Raw genomic sequence first — 20,437 nt, forward strand, 5'->3', positions numbered from 1 at the left:
CAGTCAGCACGCGGGGCCCCAGGGGCTGGAAGAGATCCCCTTAATTCAGGGATGTAGTTCCCAAGTACCTCTGCAGAACAGAACCCAGGCTTCAGCAGCACCCCTACCGCAGCCTTCCTGTCTGGGCAGCTAAACCACTTAAAGGGACAGTTCCCAATACCACTGGGGCCTAATGTCAGAGATGAGGGGCCTGGGGTGCGTGGCTGAGTGGCATCGCCAGGACTGCTCTTCAGCCCAGCAGCAGCGCTTGGCCTGCACCTGCGATCGCTCCTTTGCCTCCCTTGTTCCCTGCCCTGCTCCAGCCCGGCTCGGTTTCTGACTCCTGACTCTGGCTCTTGGCTCTGACCACTAGGCCTGACCAGAGGGAGCCTTTCCATTGTGTCTGGTGGGGGGTGGACCAGGCCCGAATCCCCTGGATCTCCATAGGGGTTTGACTTAGGAATCCAGCTCTGTTGCACCGAGAGATGTGTGTGTGTCCATGCCACAAAGCCTGCTCTCTCCACTAGTGCTCCCAGGAAGGCTGCCAAAGCTTGCAGTGGGCAGGGGACTAAGGCCTGGCCTACCCCTAAAACGTAGTCAACCTAAGTACCTCGCCCAGGGCTATGGAAAACCCTGTGCTCTGAGTGCCGTAGTCAGGCTGACCTACGTCCCACCGTAGACACAGATAGATCAACAGGAGAGTCCTCCTGCCAACCTAGTTCCTGCCTCTTGGAGAGGTGGATCAGCTGCCTCGACGGAGAAACCCTTCTGCAATGCAGGGAGTGTCTACCCGACAGCGGCTGCAGCGCTGGAGCCGGGCTGCTGTAGCGGCTGCAGTGCAGACGTATGCTCAGCTATTCTGTCGCCCGGCGACCCTTCCAGGCCGGGGTAGGGAGTTTGCACAGCTGCTGCCCATGATATGGCTGTGCAGTCTCCAGCCCAGGAAACCCAGCACCAGCACAAAAGCCACTTAGAGACCAAACAAGGAGCCACTGCAAAGTTGCATAACATGAATGGGGCTGTCCAGTTTAGCTGATGCAGCCCTAACGGTGTTATAGACTCATAGAATCTCAGGGTGGGAAGGGACCTCAGGAGGTATCTAGTCCAACCCCCTGCTCATGGCAGGACCAACCCCGACTAAATCATCCCAGCCAGGGCTTTGTCAAGCCGGGCCTGAAAAACCTCTAAGGAAGGAGATTCCACCACCTCCCTAGGGAACCCATTCCAGTGCTTCACCACCCTCCTAGTGAAATAGTGTTTCCCAATATCCTAGGTGGGGTTCTCTGTCTCTCTCCCCTGCCACTCCACCACTGTGACCATTTTCAGCAAGGCCTCTTCTGCTTCTCTCCATTACAGGAGTCAGGAATTCAATCAAACTCACTTTAAATGCCAGCAATTACCAGCACGACAGTGACTCCATGGCGGGGGAAAGAATGGCATCGCACTATTTCCGCACCTGACTCATGTAATTAGCTTTGTAGCCGGTGAAGCTGGGAGCATCTGTACATGTAAAATAATTAAAAGAGGATGGAACAGGGATTCTAAATGACAGGCTGGCAAAACAAGAGGGAGCAGCGGGAAAGCCATTAATCTTTTCATCAGGCCATCACGCCGGGCTTCTCTCTTCTCCTTCAGACTAGATGTGTGAGGCCGGGATCCCTCAGGGATGGGTAAAGATAATCGTCATTAGTGCTTTGATCAGCCATTCAGGCCATCCTAAAATCCCATGTTATTTCCTTCCGTGAGTAGTGTGTGACTAAACAACCCATCCTCAACAGCTTCTGATAGGGCTGTGCGAATAATAACTGATGCTTAGTTGGCACTTTCCATCTTCTGATCACTTTAAAACACTGGATAATTAATCCTTAAAATACCAGTTCAAGGGAGGCATTTAAAAAGACAATGATCCCCATTTTACAGAGGGGAAACTGAGGCCTGGAGCAGGGATGTGACACATTCTGGGCTTCACGGGGAGTTGGTGTGAGAGCTGGGATTAGAGGTCAGGATTTCCTGTGCTTGTATCATTAGACCACAGTGCTCCCCTGAGAGTGGAGGGGCCGGGGGCCAGGGACAGCCCAAACACTGACAGCCTGCTTCCTCGTCTACATCTTTAATCATGATTAGCCCTTGGATGGCGTCTCTACCCAGCAAAGCACTTGGTAGACATATTCAGCCTCACTAGCCCTGTGCCAAAAGCCCTTGGTATGGAGGTGAATCAAAGGCTTCTCATATTTTGAGTGTTTGTTTATTTTCTGCAGTTACTGATGATTTGCATGGACCTCACGTGGCATTTAGGGCATTTAATTCCCTCTCCTGCTGATTGTCTCTCTAAGGTAATTTACCTTCATGTTGGTCTTGTGACCTATCCAGGGTTCAGCTCAGCGACTTCCCTTTTATCTCCTTCTAAACTGGAGTGACAGGATAACAGTGACACCTGGAATCACAGGGGCGTTTCCGCCTGCGAAGTCCAAGCGTGCACTATTCTAGCTGCACACACTAGTGCTCTGTATCTTTGGTGATATTCTGGGCGTAAGGACTATCCTTCCGTGCAGCCACGTCCCTGTCACATTCACCTGTATATTTCATACACTACATGCCATATAGAGGTTAAAGCATGAAGAGAGATCAATTGTCTCTCACGTGCCCTGCATGCTATTTCCAGCCTCCATCTGAAATCAATCGGAAAGCTGCTTAAAGAGTCTTCCACAGAGCTTGCTGCCCTTGGCGGTAGGTGAGCCAGCTTTTAACACCAGAGCATGGTGCCCCACGTCCGATTCAGTGATCCCAGGAGAGGCTTCTCCAGCATGGGGATCCTAGGAGCAAGGATTTCCCATTTCTCCTTATTTCCCTTCAGTTTGCTCATAGATTCTAGCCCATCTGCCAGGGAGATCATTAGAGGCTGGATGGAGGGGAAGAGTTTCTTGCTGTTTTCATCTCCAGGCAGCTGGTGTTGAGGAGGCAGGAGACAAAGTTATGCAGGTGGGTTCCAGCCTGCCTGTACTTGGGACACTTGTACCGCAGTGTCCTGCTCCGTAATATGGAAGAATGGGCCCCCTGGCTCCCTTTCCATCAGTACCTGCTCAGAGCCCTGTTCGCCAGCCCTCAGCCAGGCAAGAGAACAGGGTTAGCTGAGTCCATTTAACAGCTGTATGTGTCCCCTGGGCGTTCCTGCGGCCCAGCCTAGCAATGGGACTTTCCCAGTCCAGAGCAGCAGGGACAGCTCCACTCTCTGGCTACCCCACGCCTCACCCTGAGGCTGGGCCAGCAGGCAGGAATAAGCCGCACACGTGAAGGGACGTGAGCACTGCTCACCTCGGTGAGGGGGACACCGGGAAAGAGGGGCTGCTGGCCCGAAACAGTAAGTTATATTCTTGGCTTCAAAAGTCCAAAGTTAGAGCTGTCCCTAGGCGGCTTTGCACAGATTCCTCCAAACGTTGCCCTGTTTCCACGTATTGCTCTGCTCTGAGCAATGCTCTGCTCTATTCTGTCAGAGATTAACCATTGTCCAGCAATGTCTCCAGAGCGCTAGGCTCAGACATGCTTTCTTTCCACACATCCGCCCCACCCCCGTCCTGCTCTCCAAAATGTGCCTATTACGGTGGAAAACTCCCCGTTCTTGGACGCTTCAGGCCTGGCTGTTCCTCTTGCTCTAAGGATGTTGCTTAGAGTGGGCTGAGTATTTTAGCAAGGGCAGCCAGCTTTCACATTGTGGTACGGGGCTGTGAAACAAATTCTCCCCCCGTACATCCCCCAGCCCCCCCAACTCAAACCTACCCCCGTCATCTGTGATCAGATCATTGTGCCCGGGCCTGGGCTGGGCATAGTGGCGAGAGTTAGTGAGGGGTGTGTGTATGGGGGGTGGGGAGGCTCCCTACATTCCCCTGCTGCTACCTAGCCGGCCTGCGTGTACATTCAAACCTACTGACTGACTTGCTTTACATTCAGAGACCCCAGTGGCTTAGCAGATCTGGGTGTACTTGTGTGTCATGCAGCCATGACTCCTGGCCTGTGCACAGCTTGGTGAGAAACGAATGCTGCCCATGCAGAGCAGATATGTGCTCGGAGCCAGGCAAGGTTGGGCTCAGCAAACGCAGATCTGCTTTTGTAATATAATGGCGAAGAGCCTCAGAAGCATCAGCAAAGTGAAAAGGGGAGTTCTGAAGGCGGAGAGGCTAATTTTATGCTCCATTAAAACCCTGACCTACAATGGAGCAAGGTCAGGAATGGTGTCACTGGATGGATTACAACGGGAGGCAAATTTACAGCAGAACAGTTTGTCTTTAGCACCCTCTGGATTCAGGCGACAGAGTCATTGTTAGAGAAAAGTTTTAAAATATGCATAAAATGCCAGCGGTTCAGTGTTTGCCCCGATGCTTGCTCCACTTAACGACCGTGCTCCACTGAATTCCATGCGCACCCTTTCCAGCACGGATTTGCTTGCGCCATCAGGCTGCAACAAGGTCAGCCCTCTTCTTCAGTCCAGCCACACACAACGGTGGGAACAAGCTCTCCCGTTCCTTTGAGTGCACATTGCTAATTACAGAGATTAAAAGGGGATGTAGCTTAATAAGAAACAAATTGTAACATGGGGAAAACTGAAGAAGGAAAAGGTCCCAAGGAGAACTCTAGTCTAGTGCACAGACTACACTGATGTTGTTTTAATCATGTTTCAAGGACAGGTAGCGACTGCTCTTCTCCTTCTGGGGCTTATCGATCAGTTACCTGGCCAGGCTTCCAGGATGGCTTCTAACTCAGGGAAATATTAGCACCGTTTTCCCAGGAACAGCTCATTTCAGCTGCACACACTAAGCAAGGAGCGAGAGCTGTTTCCACGCCATGTCAGTGACTGTTCTGCGGCTGACCCCAGTGGGACGGGACCTGGGAAACAGCAGCCCCGAAGTGCCACCGTGTTCTTACCTGGAGCTCAACTCCATAGCCCGTGTAGACTGTCACGTTATAGGTGCACTCCAGGAAGTTGGGCACAGGAAGCGGGGGATAGTCCGTGGAGTCAATGTAGCCTTCTGGGTCGTAGAAGCTCATGCTGCAGATAACTGGAGGCAAAGCCACATGAATTAATAGTGAACTGTGGGTAGCTTCCCACTGGCTGAGGAACAAGCCTTGTGGGCAGTCACAGCTCCCCTTCCACACTTCAGGTTTTGGATGGGGAAAGAGCTAAGAAAAATTTGTTTCCCTTTTTCTTTTTTTAAAAGAGATTTCTGACCAAAAAAGCCCAGCCCATTCCTGCAGGTGACTTACCAGCAAGAGGGAATCAGAGACTGAGATTCTGGAGTCAGATTCCGGCAGTCACTCCTGTTTCATTTCTGCATATGAACAAACAGTGCCCCTGACTGAGGTGGTTCACTGCAGGCCACAACGCCGTGTTTCCTGCCAGAGAGACCTTGCCAACCATCCGAACACTTCTGGAATGAGCACAACACCTGCACCTTTTAAATGCACCGCATAGCACGGCTCATTCAGACTCCTGGTCCAACGCCCCTGGCAGTCAATGGAACGACTCCCAGTGAAGGACTTTGGATCAGGCCCATAGACCGTAGCTTTTTCTAATAGCCTACCTGGAAGTTTGGTTGTTATTTGACTGGCAGGAGCTTGACCCTGAGGGAGGACGGCAGGCTAGTAACATCCTAACAGCAGTGAGGTGTGTGAGGAAAGTTAGGTACAAGTGCACAATGAAGTGCCACCTCCTGCCTCCCCTACACAACACGACTCTCACTAGTGCCAGGATGGGGCCCAGACAGCCCTGCTGATGGGGTGATGGGTGCACTCCCCGCACTGGCCCTGCAAGAGCTCAAGGGGGCGCAATCAGCCAGTGAGGATGCAATAGGGGAGAATTAAGCCTGGGAGGAAAGCCCTGATTGGGGGAAGCTCACCTGTGTGGGGAGAGGCAGGACGTGCAGCAGAGGAGCTGCAGGGAGGTAGTCTGCAGGCATTCCCCAGGAGGAGGGAGGTGCACTTGGGGGGCCATAGGGACAAGTAGCCCAGGGCTCAGGCTGGCAAACCCAGAGGCCTGGGGAGGGCCAGGAGGTGAGGAAGAGGCTCAGGGAAAGGCAGCAGGGTGCAGGAGGGAACCACACCTGGGCTGCTGTTCAGAGAGCCTGAGCCGGAACCTGGAGTAGAGACCAGGCCTGGATTCCCCTGCCAGCCACTGTGGCAGTGAACGGGAGGACTGACAGAGACGGCTGGTGAGCAGGGACTTTGATACACGTCCCCGGAAGGGGAAACCACGTACGTAGGGACCTGGCCGGAGGGCTGCGTCACCCAGAAGAAGATGCTGCGGTTCCTGGCGCGAGAAGGCGCGCGGGCTCAGAGAGTAACTGCTGGCCGGGGTGTCAAGCTGGTGAGCAATTCCCCACAGTGACAGGGGCAGCGCCGCCCCTGTGGTGAGTCGAGCCCCCCATGACAGATGGAAAAATCCCTGGTTTTATGCCACAAACCTATTACCCTGTGGGCTACCCCTGATACCACCATGTGCATCCCTGCTGGCAGCCCATGGCCTCTGGCTCCTGGGCCCGTCTCACACCGCAGAGAAGCGAGCTAACCCCTGTGAGCTGGAGCAACGCTGCTCGCTCAACGGATGGAGGTGGCACGTGCCAGGCACTTCCTTGCGAGCAGAGACTTCCTCCTTAGCTGTAGCCTGGGTTATTCTAAACACTCAGTTTCCTGCTCCACATTCACTAAGTTCTGCTGGTTCCACTAGAACTGCCTTCCTGATCCCCAAGGATACATTAAAGATTTGACTTTGGGTTACAATCTCAGTGTCTATGCCATTGCATTGCTAGCTGGCTCCCTCTCCCTCTCCTGCGTTTGCGCCATGCTGCCTTTCGAACAAGAGCCAGGTGCAGCTCTCTCCTGAAAGCGGCCACGCCATTGCACTGGTGCAGATTTTTTACACCAATGAAACGTGCAAGCTCTTGGGCAGCTCCAAAAGCGCATGCTGCATTTGCAGACACAGGAAGTGTGTCCTCTCTCGCTTCACAGCCTGGTGACTCCACCCGCCTCTCCTGCGGCTCGGGGTTTGTGGAGCTGTGGCCATGCAGAGAGGGGGCTTACCTGGTGTGTGCTCGGTGGTGGTGACTGTGGTGGTGATGATGGTAGAAGTGGTTGTTTCTTGACTTTCTTCGGAAGCAGATCCATTCATCTCGTTCTCTGCACTGCTTGTCTTGTTGGCACTGGGGCCGATTGTATCACCTTCTACAGCAGCCGCAGCAGCCACAGGCTGCTTTACTGTCTCTGGGCTTTGGGAAGTGGGCTGGTGGATCACAGGCCATAACGTAAAAGGAGAAATCTGCAGAGGAGACTGGCTGGTTGTGCCACTGCTTCCTTTCCTGCCACCCCACAATGGCAGCTCAGGGGTTGCTTGCTTGGCTTCAGTAGCCATAGTAATCCCATTCCCCAGCACATGAGGCTCTTCAGCAGAGGTGAAGGCCCTGGGGCCTGGCAGGTTTGGCTGAGAGGCAGCTCTCTGAAGCATTGATGGGGTAGTTTGGGGTCTCAGGTGCTTCCTTGCGGTGTTTACTTGCTTTAGAGAAGGTGGCTTCTTCTTGGAAGGGAAAGTTTGTTTTGTATGGGCTTCAGGGGCAGAAGCTGGCTCTTGTAGAACATCTCTGTGAGGCAACGGAGTCGTCTTCTCAGTCACAGAATCGAAGAAGTCTTCTCCCGACTGAGCAAGGTTGTGAGCTGTGGTGTGGGGGGGCTCTCCCTTCTCTTTGCCACTCGTGTTGTTTGGGAGTTCATCAGAGCCCAGTGGGTAGGTACCTGAAGGGGCATTCTTCCCCTCTGAGTTAATGTCTGCAAGAGAGGGAGGGAAAAGAGATGCATTGAAAATTCTGGGCATGAAATTATGCACTGTACCTAACTGCATTAAATCAACCCCCGGGGAGAACGGCAGCGGCCTGCGCTCCCCACTGCACTCACAAACATTCTGATCATGGCAGAGCAAGAAGGCCCCTGCACTGACTGACTGACACTGAGATTTTTGCCAAACCCGGAGAGCCTTATCTCACAGCTCAATTCAGTGCTTATCTCTGAGTCCCTTTTGCTAAAAGTCATTGGTTCAAAAGGTTCCTTTGCTCATGCTGAGTTTACTGCTGTAGCTCAGTCTCTGTGAACTGCTACAATTTTACAATCCGCATCAGCCAATAGGTTTACTTGGAAGAGATAGATTGTGCTGTTGTTCCTTGCTATTGTCACGCGTGTACTGTACTGCATGCCCAATGGAGGACAGATGCCTAATCAAGCTGATCTCCTACCTTCTAACCACATAAAACTACTGCTTTGTTTAGACAGCGCAGCCAATACACTCTTGTGCGAAGAACATCAGAACAGCCAGACTGGGTCAGATCAATGGCTGCAGTGGCCAATGCCAGGTGCCTCAGAGGGAATGAAAAGAACAGGGAATCATCAAGTCATCCATCCCCTGTCACCCATCCCCAGCTTCTGGCAAAAATTAGGCAAAGGAAAAGACAGAAAAGATTAGTCAAAGATTAGTCCCCAGAGTTTAGCTGTGGAGACTGGTCATAAATAAGTCTCTATTTCAGACAATTTATCTGATTCTGCTGTAGTCCTCAGGGTAAAATGGTCTGTGGCAGAACAGCTACATAAAATGTAGCATAAAGTAAAATCAAACAGAATAAACACTTCCCACGAAAGCAGTGATTGCTCGGGAAGGTACTTAATACACTTTACTTAAGAAATTTAATGCAAACCCCACTCCTATCTCACAAGCACATTTGGAGTCCAAATCCTCCAAACTAAAGGTTAAACACAGTGCAAATGAGATCTTTTCTATTCGGGGCGGCTCCAGGCACCAGCGCAGCAAGCGCGTGCCTGGGGCGGCAAGCCCGCAGAGGGTGGCCTGCCCAGGGCCGCCCGGGGGGGGCAAAGGGGGCAATTTGCCCCGGGCTCCGCAGGGGCCCCCAAGAGAACAGCGGAGGCTCCCGCCTCCGCCCCTCTCCTGGAGCCTCAGCGCATCAAGCGCCGAGTCTCCGCCGGGGCCCCTGAGCCCCGCCCCGCTCAGAGCCGCGTGGGGAGGGGGCGGGGCTGGGAGCTCCGGGCTGAGCCCCGCCCCCTCCCCACGCGGCTCTGAGCGGGACGGAGCTCAGGCCCCGCCAGCCACACGCTGCGGCTGTTCCGGCGAGGCGCTGAGACTCCGGGCAAGGAGGGAGCCGGGGGTAAGAGGCTGGGGCCGGGGCAGCGGGGAAGTGGGACCCGCCGCCGAAGCGCAGCCCGGTCTTCGGCGCCGGGGGGCCCCTTCTGTTCCGGGACCCGCCGCCGAAGTGCCCCGAAGACCCGCGGCGGGGGCCCCCCTCCGCCGAATTACCCCCGAAGACCGGGCTGCGCTTCGGCGGCGGGTCCCGCTTCGGCGGTAATTCGGCGGAGGGGGGCTCCCGCCGCGGGTCTTCGGGGCACTTCGGCGGCGGGTCCCGGAACGGAAGGGCCCCCCGCTGCCGAAGACCCTGGGCCCCCGGAATCCTCTGGGCGGCCCTGGGCCTGCCAGTCGCTGTGAGGGCGGCAGGCAGGCAGCCTTCGGCGGCGTTTCTGCGGGAGGTCCGCCGGTCCCGTGGTTTCGGCAGTAATTCGGCGGCGGGCATGGTGAAGGCGCGGGACCGGCAGACCTCCTACAGAAATGCTACCGATTCCTCGTGACCGGTGAACCTCCCGCAGAAACGCCACCGAATCCGCGGGACCGGCGGACCTCCCACAGAACCGCCGCTGAAGGCTGCCTGTCTGCTGTGCTTGGGGCGGCAAAAACCATAGAGCCACCCCTGTTTCTATTGTTAGAATAGGGGAATGGGTTCGAAATGTGACTGACTCCTTCACAGCTGCAGACATCAGCCACATAAGATATGAAAGCGCCTGTGCTTCCAGTGTGGCCTTCATGTACCTACACGCTGCTTAGCAGTTATAAAAGTGCAGCTTCAGACACTGGTCTCAGGGATAATGATAGACTGACTCAGTCATCTCATGGCTTCTCTGAGCTCCTTACAGAGATTTTTCTTGTGCTTTCCGGCTCCCACCATGTCAACTGCAGTCACATTCGATTGCACTGCACCCACAATATCACTGATCATTGGAAAAGCCAGGGTTTATGAGCATGAATCCTCGAAGGGTGAAATCCACCCCTGTGCTAAGAGCCAGCCAAAGGCCCATCTAGGTCCACAAAAGTCCTGCTTCCTCTTCTGACCATCAGTGGAACTAGAGGGGCAGAGAACTCAAGTGGGCTCTTTACAATTTCACACCGAGGTGAGCATCAGTAAAGAAGGGATCTGTCAGACAAAGCCCAGGGCACAGTCAGATCTGCACTGCTGTAGAACACAGACAGGATTTTGTAAAGCATCAGGGATTTTAGTACACAAAACCTCCTCCCCCGCCATACTGCATCAGGCTAAACTGAGTCGTGACGGACAGAGGTGAGCATGGATGGGTGTAAAGCTACTTCCAGGGTCATTTTTATAATCAGAATTAAAGTGTATGAAAAATGGTGTGAAATCAGCCGTGCAAAGTTATCACTGAAGTTCACCACGCCAAGCACAGGACTTGTATCACAGCAGTAACGGAGGGGAAGGGGCAGAAGTGCCTTTTGCAGCACCCTGTTCCTGCAGCTTCCCAGTATCTGGGGTAAATTAGAGCCGCCGAAGCTTTCAATAGTGTAACGCAGATTTTGCCCGGATATAGATTTTTTTTGTATAAGGGTTAAATATATTCAGATCCATCACAACAGTGATTCCCTGAAATTTCAAGGACAGTAAATTCCAAGCAAATACAAGGAAATTCCACTTTATGCAATTTATAATCAACACATGCAATCTATGACCACTGGAGGTCAGTCAGAGGAAAATAGCCTGGATGAATTAGGCAATGGGGCATGGGATTTTATTACCATTTGACTAGATGGGGTGAATAACAATTTCTCTAATACATTGAGTGTCTCTTTCTGCTCACAGAATATCCCAGATCCAAATGTAGTTCCCTGCATTTGCATTATTCTAAATCAGACAGCAAACATTTTTGGGTTGCACAAACTAACTCAGTAGCAGAGCGCTGAGCAGTTGTCAGCCAAGTGGTACTGGTTAGATGAGTCACATGGTGTTGTTTCTGAGCCACATTTGCCCAGAAAGGCTTTAATTTGCCTTCGCTGACACTGAACCTATGGTAAGATCAATGGAATGGGGGTAAACTGGTCATTCCAGGGCCACAGATGCATTTCCCCAGCACTGCACAGCCAGGCCATATGCACTGGGGGAGGGAGAGGTTCTTCTGACCTCCCCAGTGGTCTGAGCTGCCCAGGCACCTCCTGGGATTTCACTATTTCACAAAACAACTTCTGTCTGTGGCAAGTGGCTTGAAGCCCTAAATTACCCTGAACATTTCATTCAAATTAAGATTAATGGCACTTAAAATAAAAGCACAATAGTTATTTTTACATCTCACTTTATCTCCTGCCCTTGAGTTTCCAGGAAATAATCCAGGACCAGAGTGAAAAGGAACAAAGAGACTCTCTGATGTGAAATCTGAAATGTAGGGCCAGTTCAGGGTTATTAGCATAGGTGAGTACAACCTCTCTGGAATTTAACCATTATGTATAATAATCCATGATTTTAAGGCCTTTGAACTTCTTGCTTCTGAAGTTTTAGCATTAGTTTTGCTATTACAGAGTCTTTGAACTAGGCATGAGAAGTTACATGAGCTGAACACAATGAAAACAGCCCATTAGCAGTGTAGCTGGAATGTACAAATGCAGCGAACAGGGACAGTAATTTAAGAGAATCACTGTAACAGGGTCAGCTGCCTCCTGAGCGCCCTTTCACAGACTCCACATGCTTTTCCAGTGGTCAGAATACCCCCTCCTTAGAGCCTGGGTTTATTCACCGAAAATAAACTCAAAGTCCCAAGTTAAAGTCCAACAAACCAACGTTGCTCTTCCTGCTTTCAGGTCTTGCTGCCTGGCGAGCTCTGCAGTCTCTCCCCTGCTTGCTTAGGGTCTCTCCTATCTTAGGAGGCTCCTCCTCGGCTAACCCTTCCGAGCCTGAGTCCCAACTGTCCGAAATCCCAGGGCTCTGCTGGAGTCTGCTCACTCCTAGTAGGCTTGGCTTGGCCTTGCCGTTCCCTTCTCCCTTCTGCTCCCACCCCTCATTGCAGCTTCCAGCTGCCCTCTGTAGGGGGATCACCTGACCCCTCTCAGGTGTGCCTCTCTCAGGACTCAGGTCCCCAGACCCTCCAGCCCTTAGAGGGCAGGCCCCCTTGTACCTCTAATCTACCATGTACAATAGTTTTCACCTGCTCAGTGGGGACTGATATCCCCAGGGCATTGATGGGGACCTGAGCAGATAACCCTGTAACAACATACACAGAGCTGGAGATCAGGCTTCCAGTGATGCTAAAGTGGCAGTGAAAACCACTTGTATTTACAGTGCACGTTCCTGCCTCCATATCCATCAGAGAAAACGGCGCTAATTTGCCATTACACTTTGGAAGACAGCGTTACCCTCAAGCAAGCAGAGATCCCTGCAGAGTTCCTAGCACCACTCCACGGAGAGAGAGTTTCATCATCTGTGCTGGTATCCCAAGTAATTTAAATGGAAAAAGGGCAGAAGTGACTACAGATATTTAAATAAATAGAGAACCTGCTTCTAGATTGCCCTTACACTGAGACAAAACCAGTTCCCTCTCCAGTCCCTGGGGTACAGGAAAGTGCATGAGTCAGCACAAGGAAGCATTCTGCTGTGAAGAGAGTAACGTGCTGAAATGTTTGTTTTGTGTTTAATATAGAAACTCTGCAGGGTTGGGGACAGAATGCAGGCCTCGAGAATACAGGCTGATCTGAGATTTGATTTTGCCTAGACTGAACTGGCCTTCACATGGTATTCTAAAAAACCAGTGTTTAGCACGGCAGGACTTTGGTAGCTGTGTGAAAAAAGACCTAGGAAAAGGCTAGGAACCTCTAACCAGGGACTGAGGGTGAAGCGCTGGGGTGCTGGTGCTGTCCAGCTGACCAAGCCTTTGGACACTAGGGTGTGCAGCCCCCCGTGTAGGGGGCTCTCGCTGTGGCATTGAGGAGAAGTTCACAAAACAGAACCCCTTTATTGCTCTCCAACCTGAATCCTGTGTGTGTGATTGTAACACAATGGCTCATCCCATACAGCAACTGTACTACAGAAACCCTAACCCCGAGGAGAAAGGCCTGGTTCGTTACTGGTCATTGTCTGGTACTTGGCCAGCAGGCAGTGAAAAGAGGGGTGAGGGGTGATGGACAGATGGGTGGAAGACTGGGCACGCTAAAACGCAGATCTGCCAGTCCTGGAGTCTGCAGCATAGTTGGTAACAATAGAGACGGGCGGCGCAAGGTTATCAGCAGCCGAGGTATTCATTAGAGAAGAAGAGGTGTAGGGAGTTTTGGCCTGTGTTTGCTTTAACGTCTCATCCACACTCACTCTGCATGGTGCCCAGGGATTATTTATGTCTGTGGCTGGTGCACTAAAAACAGCTGACTCCATAACTGAAATATGGAAAACTAAGCCACACCCAGCACCACAACCCTCCAGCTACATCCATCCAAATGCCCCCTCCAGTGAGTCAGCTAGTGGCCATGGAGAATGGACCTCATCTGCCCTATGGCCACATGACTGCTGCTTGGGTGAAACTATGCTCCCAATCACCTTTGCACAAGGTTCACACACCTCTCCGAACCCTTACAGGATTTACGTGGTGCAGAAACTCTGTACAGGCCTCTGCAGAGGCGGTTTCACCCTGGGTGTGCTCATCTAGCCAGTGGAATAGGAACAACTAGGGTAAAACTCGGGGCAGCGGGATGAAGCCTAACGACATTGATGAATTTCATAGCTGATGGAAATGTCAGATAACTGTTAAAACTCTGGTATGTTTCAGAGGTGATGGTGAATCCAGCAATTCCTGCAACAGCTCCTGAATTATACAATGGGGGATACGCGTCTTGATCCAGGGCCTGATTTCTATATACAGCCTCCTCAGACACAGTCTCCCACCTGCCATGTATACCAGCCCACAGCGACCAAGTGCTCAGCTGGTTAATCTTCCCACACACCATCTGATCAACAGCCAACAGATGGAGCAGCAGGGGATGTCAGACATTTAGCTTCCCAGCTCAAGAGGGACAGGTTCCTAGGGAAACTGGGGGCTAGTGGACTTGAATACAGAGACTGCCTAGTTAGCAGCATTCTGTGTTCCTAGGTCCGTTCATTTGAACAGCCTCTTGAAGTGCGAAACTCCCTCAACTCCCCTTGGGCAGCACTCAGCACCTTGTGGGATCGAACTCTTAGGCCTTGAGGCTGCCAAGACGTATGCGAGTCTTAACGTTCTGCACTGTGAGTAGTTCTATGGACGTCAGTGGCACTGTTCACCCGCTGTCACGTTAACCACGTCTGCACGACTGGGGTCTTAGCTTGGTCTCTAACTTCGGGCTGGCAGAATTCAATTTTTTTCTAATTTTGATGATTAATATTGATTTTTATTTAAGAATATTTTTGATTTTTAACTATTTTTATTTTTACAGATGCTGGAAATTTAAGGAGGGAGCAGGTTTGGGGCTGGGGTTAGGGCAGTGCTGACAGTGGGGTTGCAGACGGCTCCCAGCACTGATAGCAGGGCTGTTGGGGTCTTCTGCCCCAGACGCTGGGGTGCAAGGTGCACAGGAGGGTGTGGTCCTGGCCCACTGAAGTAGACACCCCGAGCCAGGACTGCAGGGAGGAGGAGACCCCCCCCCCGGCGGGGTGGTACCGCTGAACTGGTCTTGCCCGAGAAGAGCTCCCACGCTCCTGGTTGATGAGTGGGACCGTGACTGAGGGGTGGCCGAGGGTTCCCTGCATGGCTGCAGGGCAGGTGACACCTGATTTGCTCCGGTATGTGGGGGGAGGCTGCTTTCCTTCTGCCTGTCACTGATCAATACGTCTTTTCATTGGTTTCAATGTGGCAGCTGAAATTGACATTTACCGACATCTGTCACTTTAAATCAAAAGCTGCCAACCCTGTTCTGATTGACGGTAGTTTTAGGTTCTGTTACCGTCAGAGGTAAGAGACGGCTGATAAGTGCAGGAGTGTTTGCTGGAGATGTGCCACCTTCTTTTCTTTCAATCTATAATCAGGGATTTGAAATATAATGTCGTTGTTTTTGTTTCGAAGGCTTGGAGCGATCAAAATAAAGGATGACAGGAAATGAAATGTAATTCTTCGTGACTTGTTCGGTTTCCATTCTGAAGAGCATGCATGTAATTATGACTATTTGTGGTCATTCAAGACCCCCTGGCACTTTTGAAAGACCTGGGGAGCTATCTGTGGTGTCTTGGTCAGATTTCAGTTGGCTTAAAGATTTTCCATTGACCTAAATTCCCTCTGCATTGTGTTAGTGGCCCCAGTGCTGGGGTTTTGTTTTGTTTTTTTGCTATACGGAGTTGTTGACAATCAGTTAGCAAAGTTTGGAAAGCAATTTGGGATATGTTTGGATGAGACGTGCCGTAGAAACACAAGAGCATTAAGGGCTCTAAGGGTGCATCCACACCAGGCTTTTACAACCTGGCACTGTGGTACATGCCTAGTGTGGACAAGGCTGCCCCTAGTGTTTACCTGATACTACACCAAAACTGCAAACTGTCCCATCTTCACTAGGACTTTACCGTGTGTTCACTAATGTGGTAACATCCCCCTTTTTCCCTAGTAAAGACAAGGCCTGCACGGCCTGGATTCCTCCTCTGTCCCCAGGCCGGGCTGCTGCAGGTGGGATCAGTGGAGGTTCCCAAGAGACACCCCCTCCACCCCCCGGGCCGGCTCCAGGGTTTTTGCGGCCCCAAGCAGCAAAAACCCAAAAACACGCCGTGGTCGCAATCTGCGGCACTATCGCCGCTGCTTCAGTCTTTGGCAGCACTTCGGCGGCAGGTCCTTTGCTGTGAGAGGGACCGAGGGACCTGCTGCCAAATTGCTGCCGAAAAGCCGGACGTGCCACCCCTTCCCCGTGGCCGCCCCAAGCACCTGCTTGCTGAGCTGGTGCCTGGAGCCGGCCCTGCCCCCGGCCCCCCAGGGTGACCAGATGTCCCGATTTTATAGGGACAGTCCCGATTTGGGGGTATTTTTCTTATATGGCTCCTATTACTCCCCACCCCTTGTCCCGATTTTTCACACTTGCTGTCTGGTCACCCTACCCCCCACTCCCCCCCCACACACACACGAGCCAGGCAGCTTCAGGCAGCGCATCGTCTGCAAGGGCTGCTCTTTCAAACCCTCCTGACCCTCATGCAGCCCCGATCTGTTGCACGCTGGAAAAGCCCAACTGTTTGAGTGGCATTTGGGGAGGGCCAAGGCAGCTGGGGTGGGATTTCTGTTTCTGCTGGGTGGGAGATTTCGACCCATGTGCTGCCATCTGGAAGTCATTGCATGGGGGCAGCGGCTGGGCAGAGAAATGTGCTGCTGTTTTGACTTTGCAATGACTTTGTACTGTGGCTTTTGCTCAAGGAGAGGGTGTCAGCAGAGTCAGACGAACACACGTTTATGTTGTATTTAAATGCAAAGACATAAGAATACTTGTTCTGGTGCATCATGTTCTCACTCACTAACAAGTTATCCTGCAGCGCATGCCGACTTCGGTAGAATATTCTTCAGGATTCTTCTGGGTCTGGTTAAATCTCCTCCACTCCTGGCCTCTCTTCTCTGCCCATCATCTCAGTGGAGGCCCTAGTCTCCTTTGCGTATATTTAACAATCTGATTAAGTGAGGCTGGCAGCAGCTCCCCCTGTCAGCACTTTAAGCTCCTCTCTCTCCTCTCATCCGAGGTGGGAGAGTGACTGATTGCACAGCAGTGGCGTGGGAGAGCTACACAGCAAGGCTTATTGGTATGGAAAATCGACCCTTGTGTGGGGTGAGTCACTCATAAGCACCCCAAGAAAGTCCCAAGTAAATAACAAGCTGACAGCTCAGGAAGGAAAACACCAGCGCTGCAGTTTGGCCAGATGAACAGACATGGGTCTGGAATGGATTCAGACGCATTCCCAGATTTCCTAGAGCCACATATTACTGAACAACTTGCCTGGCCATGAAATTGGTCTGGAATCTTTCTGCCAGTTCAGAGGGACCCGCCTATCAAGACAATCCGCAGACTGGGGGATGTTATAGGTGGAGGAGAACTGCCAATTCACATCAGCTAGTTTGGTGCTTAGATCCCCTGGTGGTGAGTTCCTGAGGCTGATACAGTCAGACAGACAGAAGTGAGGAACCGTGGATTAGCCATCACTTGAGGACACAGCGCTGTGCCTTCTACACTGTACAGAGGACAGAGAATATGGTGGCGTTTTCTCAGGGCGTGGGAGAACGGGGAGATTGTTTTTGATTAACACAAGTATGTCCGTGGGCACAAGGAAGCCAGGAGGCCATGCCCTGTGAGCTAGCTAAGGGAGTGCCGGAGGGTAACAGCTCCTCATGGGGAGGAGAGGGGTGAGGCAGCCCATTACTTGGCGCGGGAGGAATGAACAGACAAGACGTGCAGGATCTGGGACATGTCCCTTTTTTAAATTCCAGGCCTATTACGTCAGTCACTCCTGAGCACTAAACGGGGGAGTTCGTACTCAGAGAGACAGTAAAGGGGAACGACACTGCTGGATGTATAAATCGCATCCTTCCGAATGCTCCCAGAGGGCTTGGAGCTGCTGTAGGGCTAACAAAAAGCTCCGAGGAAGGAGCTGGCTGAGAAGCTGGGTGCTCCATGCTAACAACGGTGCTCTTCCTTCCGTTTCCCCAGCTCGCTGTCCTTTCTCTTCCCCTGGATGCTGGGTGTGATTATTTCAAAGGTTAGCCCTGTGGATTGCTGCATGGAACTAAAGATGCTGCCTGCGCAATCAAAACTGGCAGAGGATAAAGGCAAGAAATTGGCAGGGTCTGATGGTATCGACAGCCCGAGGAAAGCAGCTGAAAGGCTTTCTAACTAGCTGGGTAGCGTAGTGGCCAGAAATGTGTGACAATTGTTAGCCTATGATGGTGATAAATAAAAACAACATCACGAGCATTGATAAAAGATTGCAAAAGCCTCATGACAAGATTCCATATCAAGGCCATGGAGCCCAGAGACACTCATGCGTTCTGACTTCTTTCATAGCACAGGCCAGAGACTTCACCCAGGGATTGCTGCCAGTATTGAGCTATTCCATTGCTTTTGGAAAGACATCCACTCTTGAACCTTCCCCCCACCCCTCGGGGAGCTGATCCGTTAGGTAACTACCCCTCACCGTTAGACATTTGCACCTTAATGCCAGGCTGAATTTTTGCAGCTTCAGCTTCCAACCACTGGCTCTTGCTCTGCCTTTGTCTGCTGGATGAAAGAGCCTCTACTCTGAGAAATCGTCTCCCCACGGAGGTGCTTATAGACTGCGATCAAGTCACCTCTGAACTGTCTCTAGGATAAACTACACACATGGAGCTTCTCTAGCCTCTCCCCATAAAGCAGCTTTTCCCAACCTTGACTCGTTCTCATGGCTCCTGAACTCTTGAGTTTGCCAGTGCAGACACCAGCACTGGACACGCTCTCCCAGTGACAGTCTCACTAATTCTGTCTAGTGATAATTCCTCCCTATTTTCACTCTATTTACCTGCTTATACACTGAATTACCCTCTTAGCCACCACATCTGACTGGGAGCTCATGCTTGGTCCATTTCCACAGGACCCTTGAGTCTTTTTCAGAGTTGCTGCATTCCAGGATACAGTCCCGTGTCATGTGAGTGTGCCTGTTACGTTCACGGCACACATGCAGAGATATTAAATAAAAAACATAAATACTCTTGCTGGAAGGTTGCAACGTAACACTAGTTAGAATTCAGAGCCACAACACATAAACCCCCAGAAACAGAGAGTGAGAAAACAGGCTGCTCCCTAAGGCAATGGGGCACAACTCACTCCACCTTGCTGTAAGCTGGCTCTTTCCGGATTGGCTCTGCTCTGCCCCACAGCCCCCTAGCCTGCAAGCAGGACCACTAAGAACCAAGAAAAGGGAGCTCAGGTGGTTTCAAGGCACATGACTGTTTACATCCAAGGCCTAAAGTTAATCATTGATCCCACTGTCACACATGATCTTAAGCATCGTGCAAAAAGGCAATTTTGGCTCCATGAAATATTTTCTCCCATGCATTTTGTGCACGCTCCTATAAAATTGCAGGTGCTCAGGATCTACCCACTGGGAGCAGAAGGGAGATTTTGCTGTTTGCTCTGCAAAGGCTGCTTTATCTCATTACTCTTAAGCACTGAATCATAATCTATCCGGCTGTTTATGCAATTAGTTGCAATGAGAATTGGACAGATCATCAGAATCCAGGCAAATGTTGACAAGATGGGCAGCCCAGCTTTTAGGCAGTGCAGTAAAGGATTTATTTGGCATTAAGGACCAGGACTACAATTAAACTCTCTTCCCCTCCAAAGCCCTGCTGGAGTGTATTTGCATGCCAAGATGTAGAATGCACTTCTCTGAATTTGTTTTGAACAAGGAGAAGCCCTGACCCCAAGAGAAGTTGTGGAGAAACTATGAACTTTAAAATGCCCACAGAACAATCAACAGTGGCTGCGATGCTGGTGTGCTGCAAGTGCTGCTCGTTACACGGCTCAGGATCATCTTGCTGTTACTTCCGCTCCCCCTCTCTATTTGCCGTATCCCTCTATTGTCTCTCGCTGGATGCTTAGGAAAGAGTCATGCACGTGCTTAGATTTCTGCAAGCGAATGGCCCCATTTGGAGATTAACTGCATGTGGTTTTAAATTAAGCAGGTGCATAATGGTTTGCAGGCTCAAGGCCTGGGACTGGAAGAGGCAGTGGACATCCCTTAAGCTCTGCCATAGTTCAAATGACAATAACCATAGTGCTGGGAAGTAGGCTTAGCTGACGTGCTCGGGGAACAGGGCACGGCGCCACCCAGCGCTGGGGACAGATGGAAGAGTGCCCTTCTAGCCCAGGCTTTTGTGACTCCAGGCAGTCGTTGCTCTCTGACTCACATAGGGGATCCATGCTTCAAGCAATCACTCACTTAAAAAACCCCTAGTGTTCCCATGCACATAATAACCGCCTGACAGCAAGAATATCACTGGAAAAGGTGGGAAAAGGCAAAGCAGAAGGCAGGTGCCTCCTGGCTCATGGAGACAAGGGCTGAATATCCCACTGCACAGGGGAAATAAAGGGCTCGCACTCCTTACTCATCTTAGTCCTCTGGGAAGTCTCAGCAGAACAAGAGACAGTACAACACAAAAGGCAAAGCCCAGGACCTAGCCAGAGAGGAGAGAGTTACATGCAACTGCTTTTCTGAAGCTGAACAGGCTCTTAGGAATGTAATAAACCTTTGTCAGTTAAAACTTCTTTACCCCCAATATTTATTGCAGTAAATGTCTTTCGTGTACTCGGGACAAACTTTGGTTCTGCTAGTTTGACCCAATCCTTCAATAAGAAAAG

The 20,437-nt window shown here is 51.5% G+C and overlaps 1 protein-coding gene across 2 annotated transcripts in view; it reads right to left on the minus strand.

Moving 5' to 3' along the window:
* SEZ6L (seizure related 6 homolog like) overlaps positions 1 to 20,437 on the minus strand; it is a 148,213-nt gene that overhangs the window by 52,539 nt on the left and 75,237 nt on the right. The window contains exons 1-2 of one of the 2 annotated variants that reach the window (XM_044990549.1): positions 7,048 to 7,831; positions 4,897 to 5,030 (exon numbers count right to left, since the gene is read on the minus strand). In XM_044990549.1, the coding sequence (XP_044846484.1) occupies positions 4,897 to 5,030; positions 7,048 to 7,831 (918 nt within the window). Of the gene's footprint in view, positions 1 to 4,896; positions 5,031 to 7,047; positions 7,832 to 20,437 lie in introns of those variants that run through there. The other variant, XM_044990548.1, reaches the window with a different exon arrangement.

This window comes from Mauremys mutica, chromosome 16, assembly GCF_020497125.1.
Source record: "Mauremys mutica isolate MM-2020 ecotype Southern chromosome 16, ASM2049712v1, whole genome shotgun sequence".
NCBI classification, from domain to species: domain Eukaryota; kingdom Metazoa; phylum Chordata; order Testudines; family Geoemydidae; genus Mauremys; species Mauremys mutica.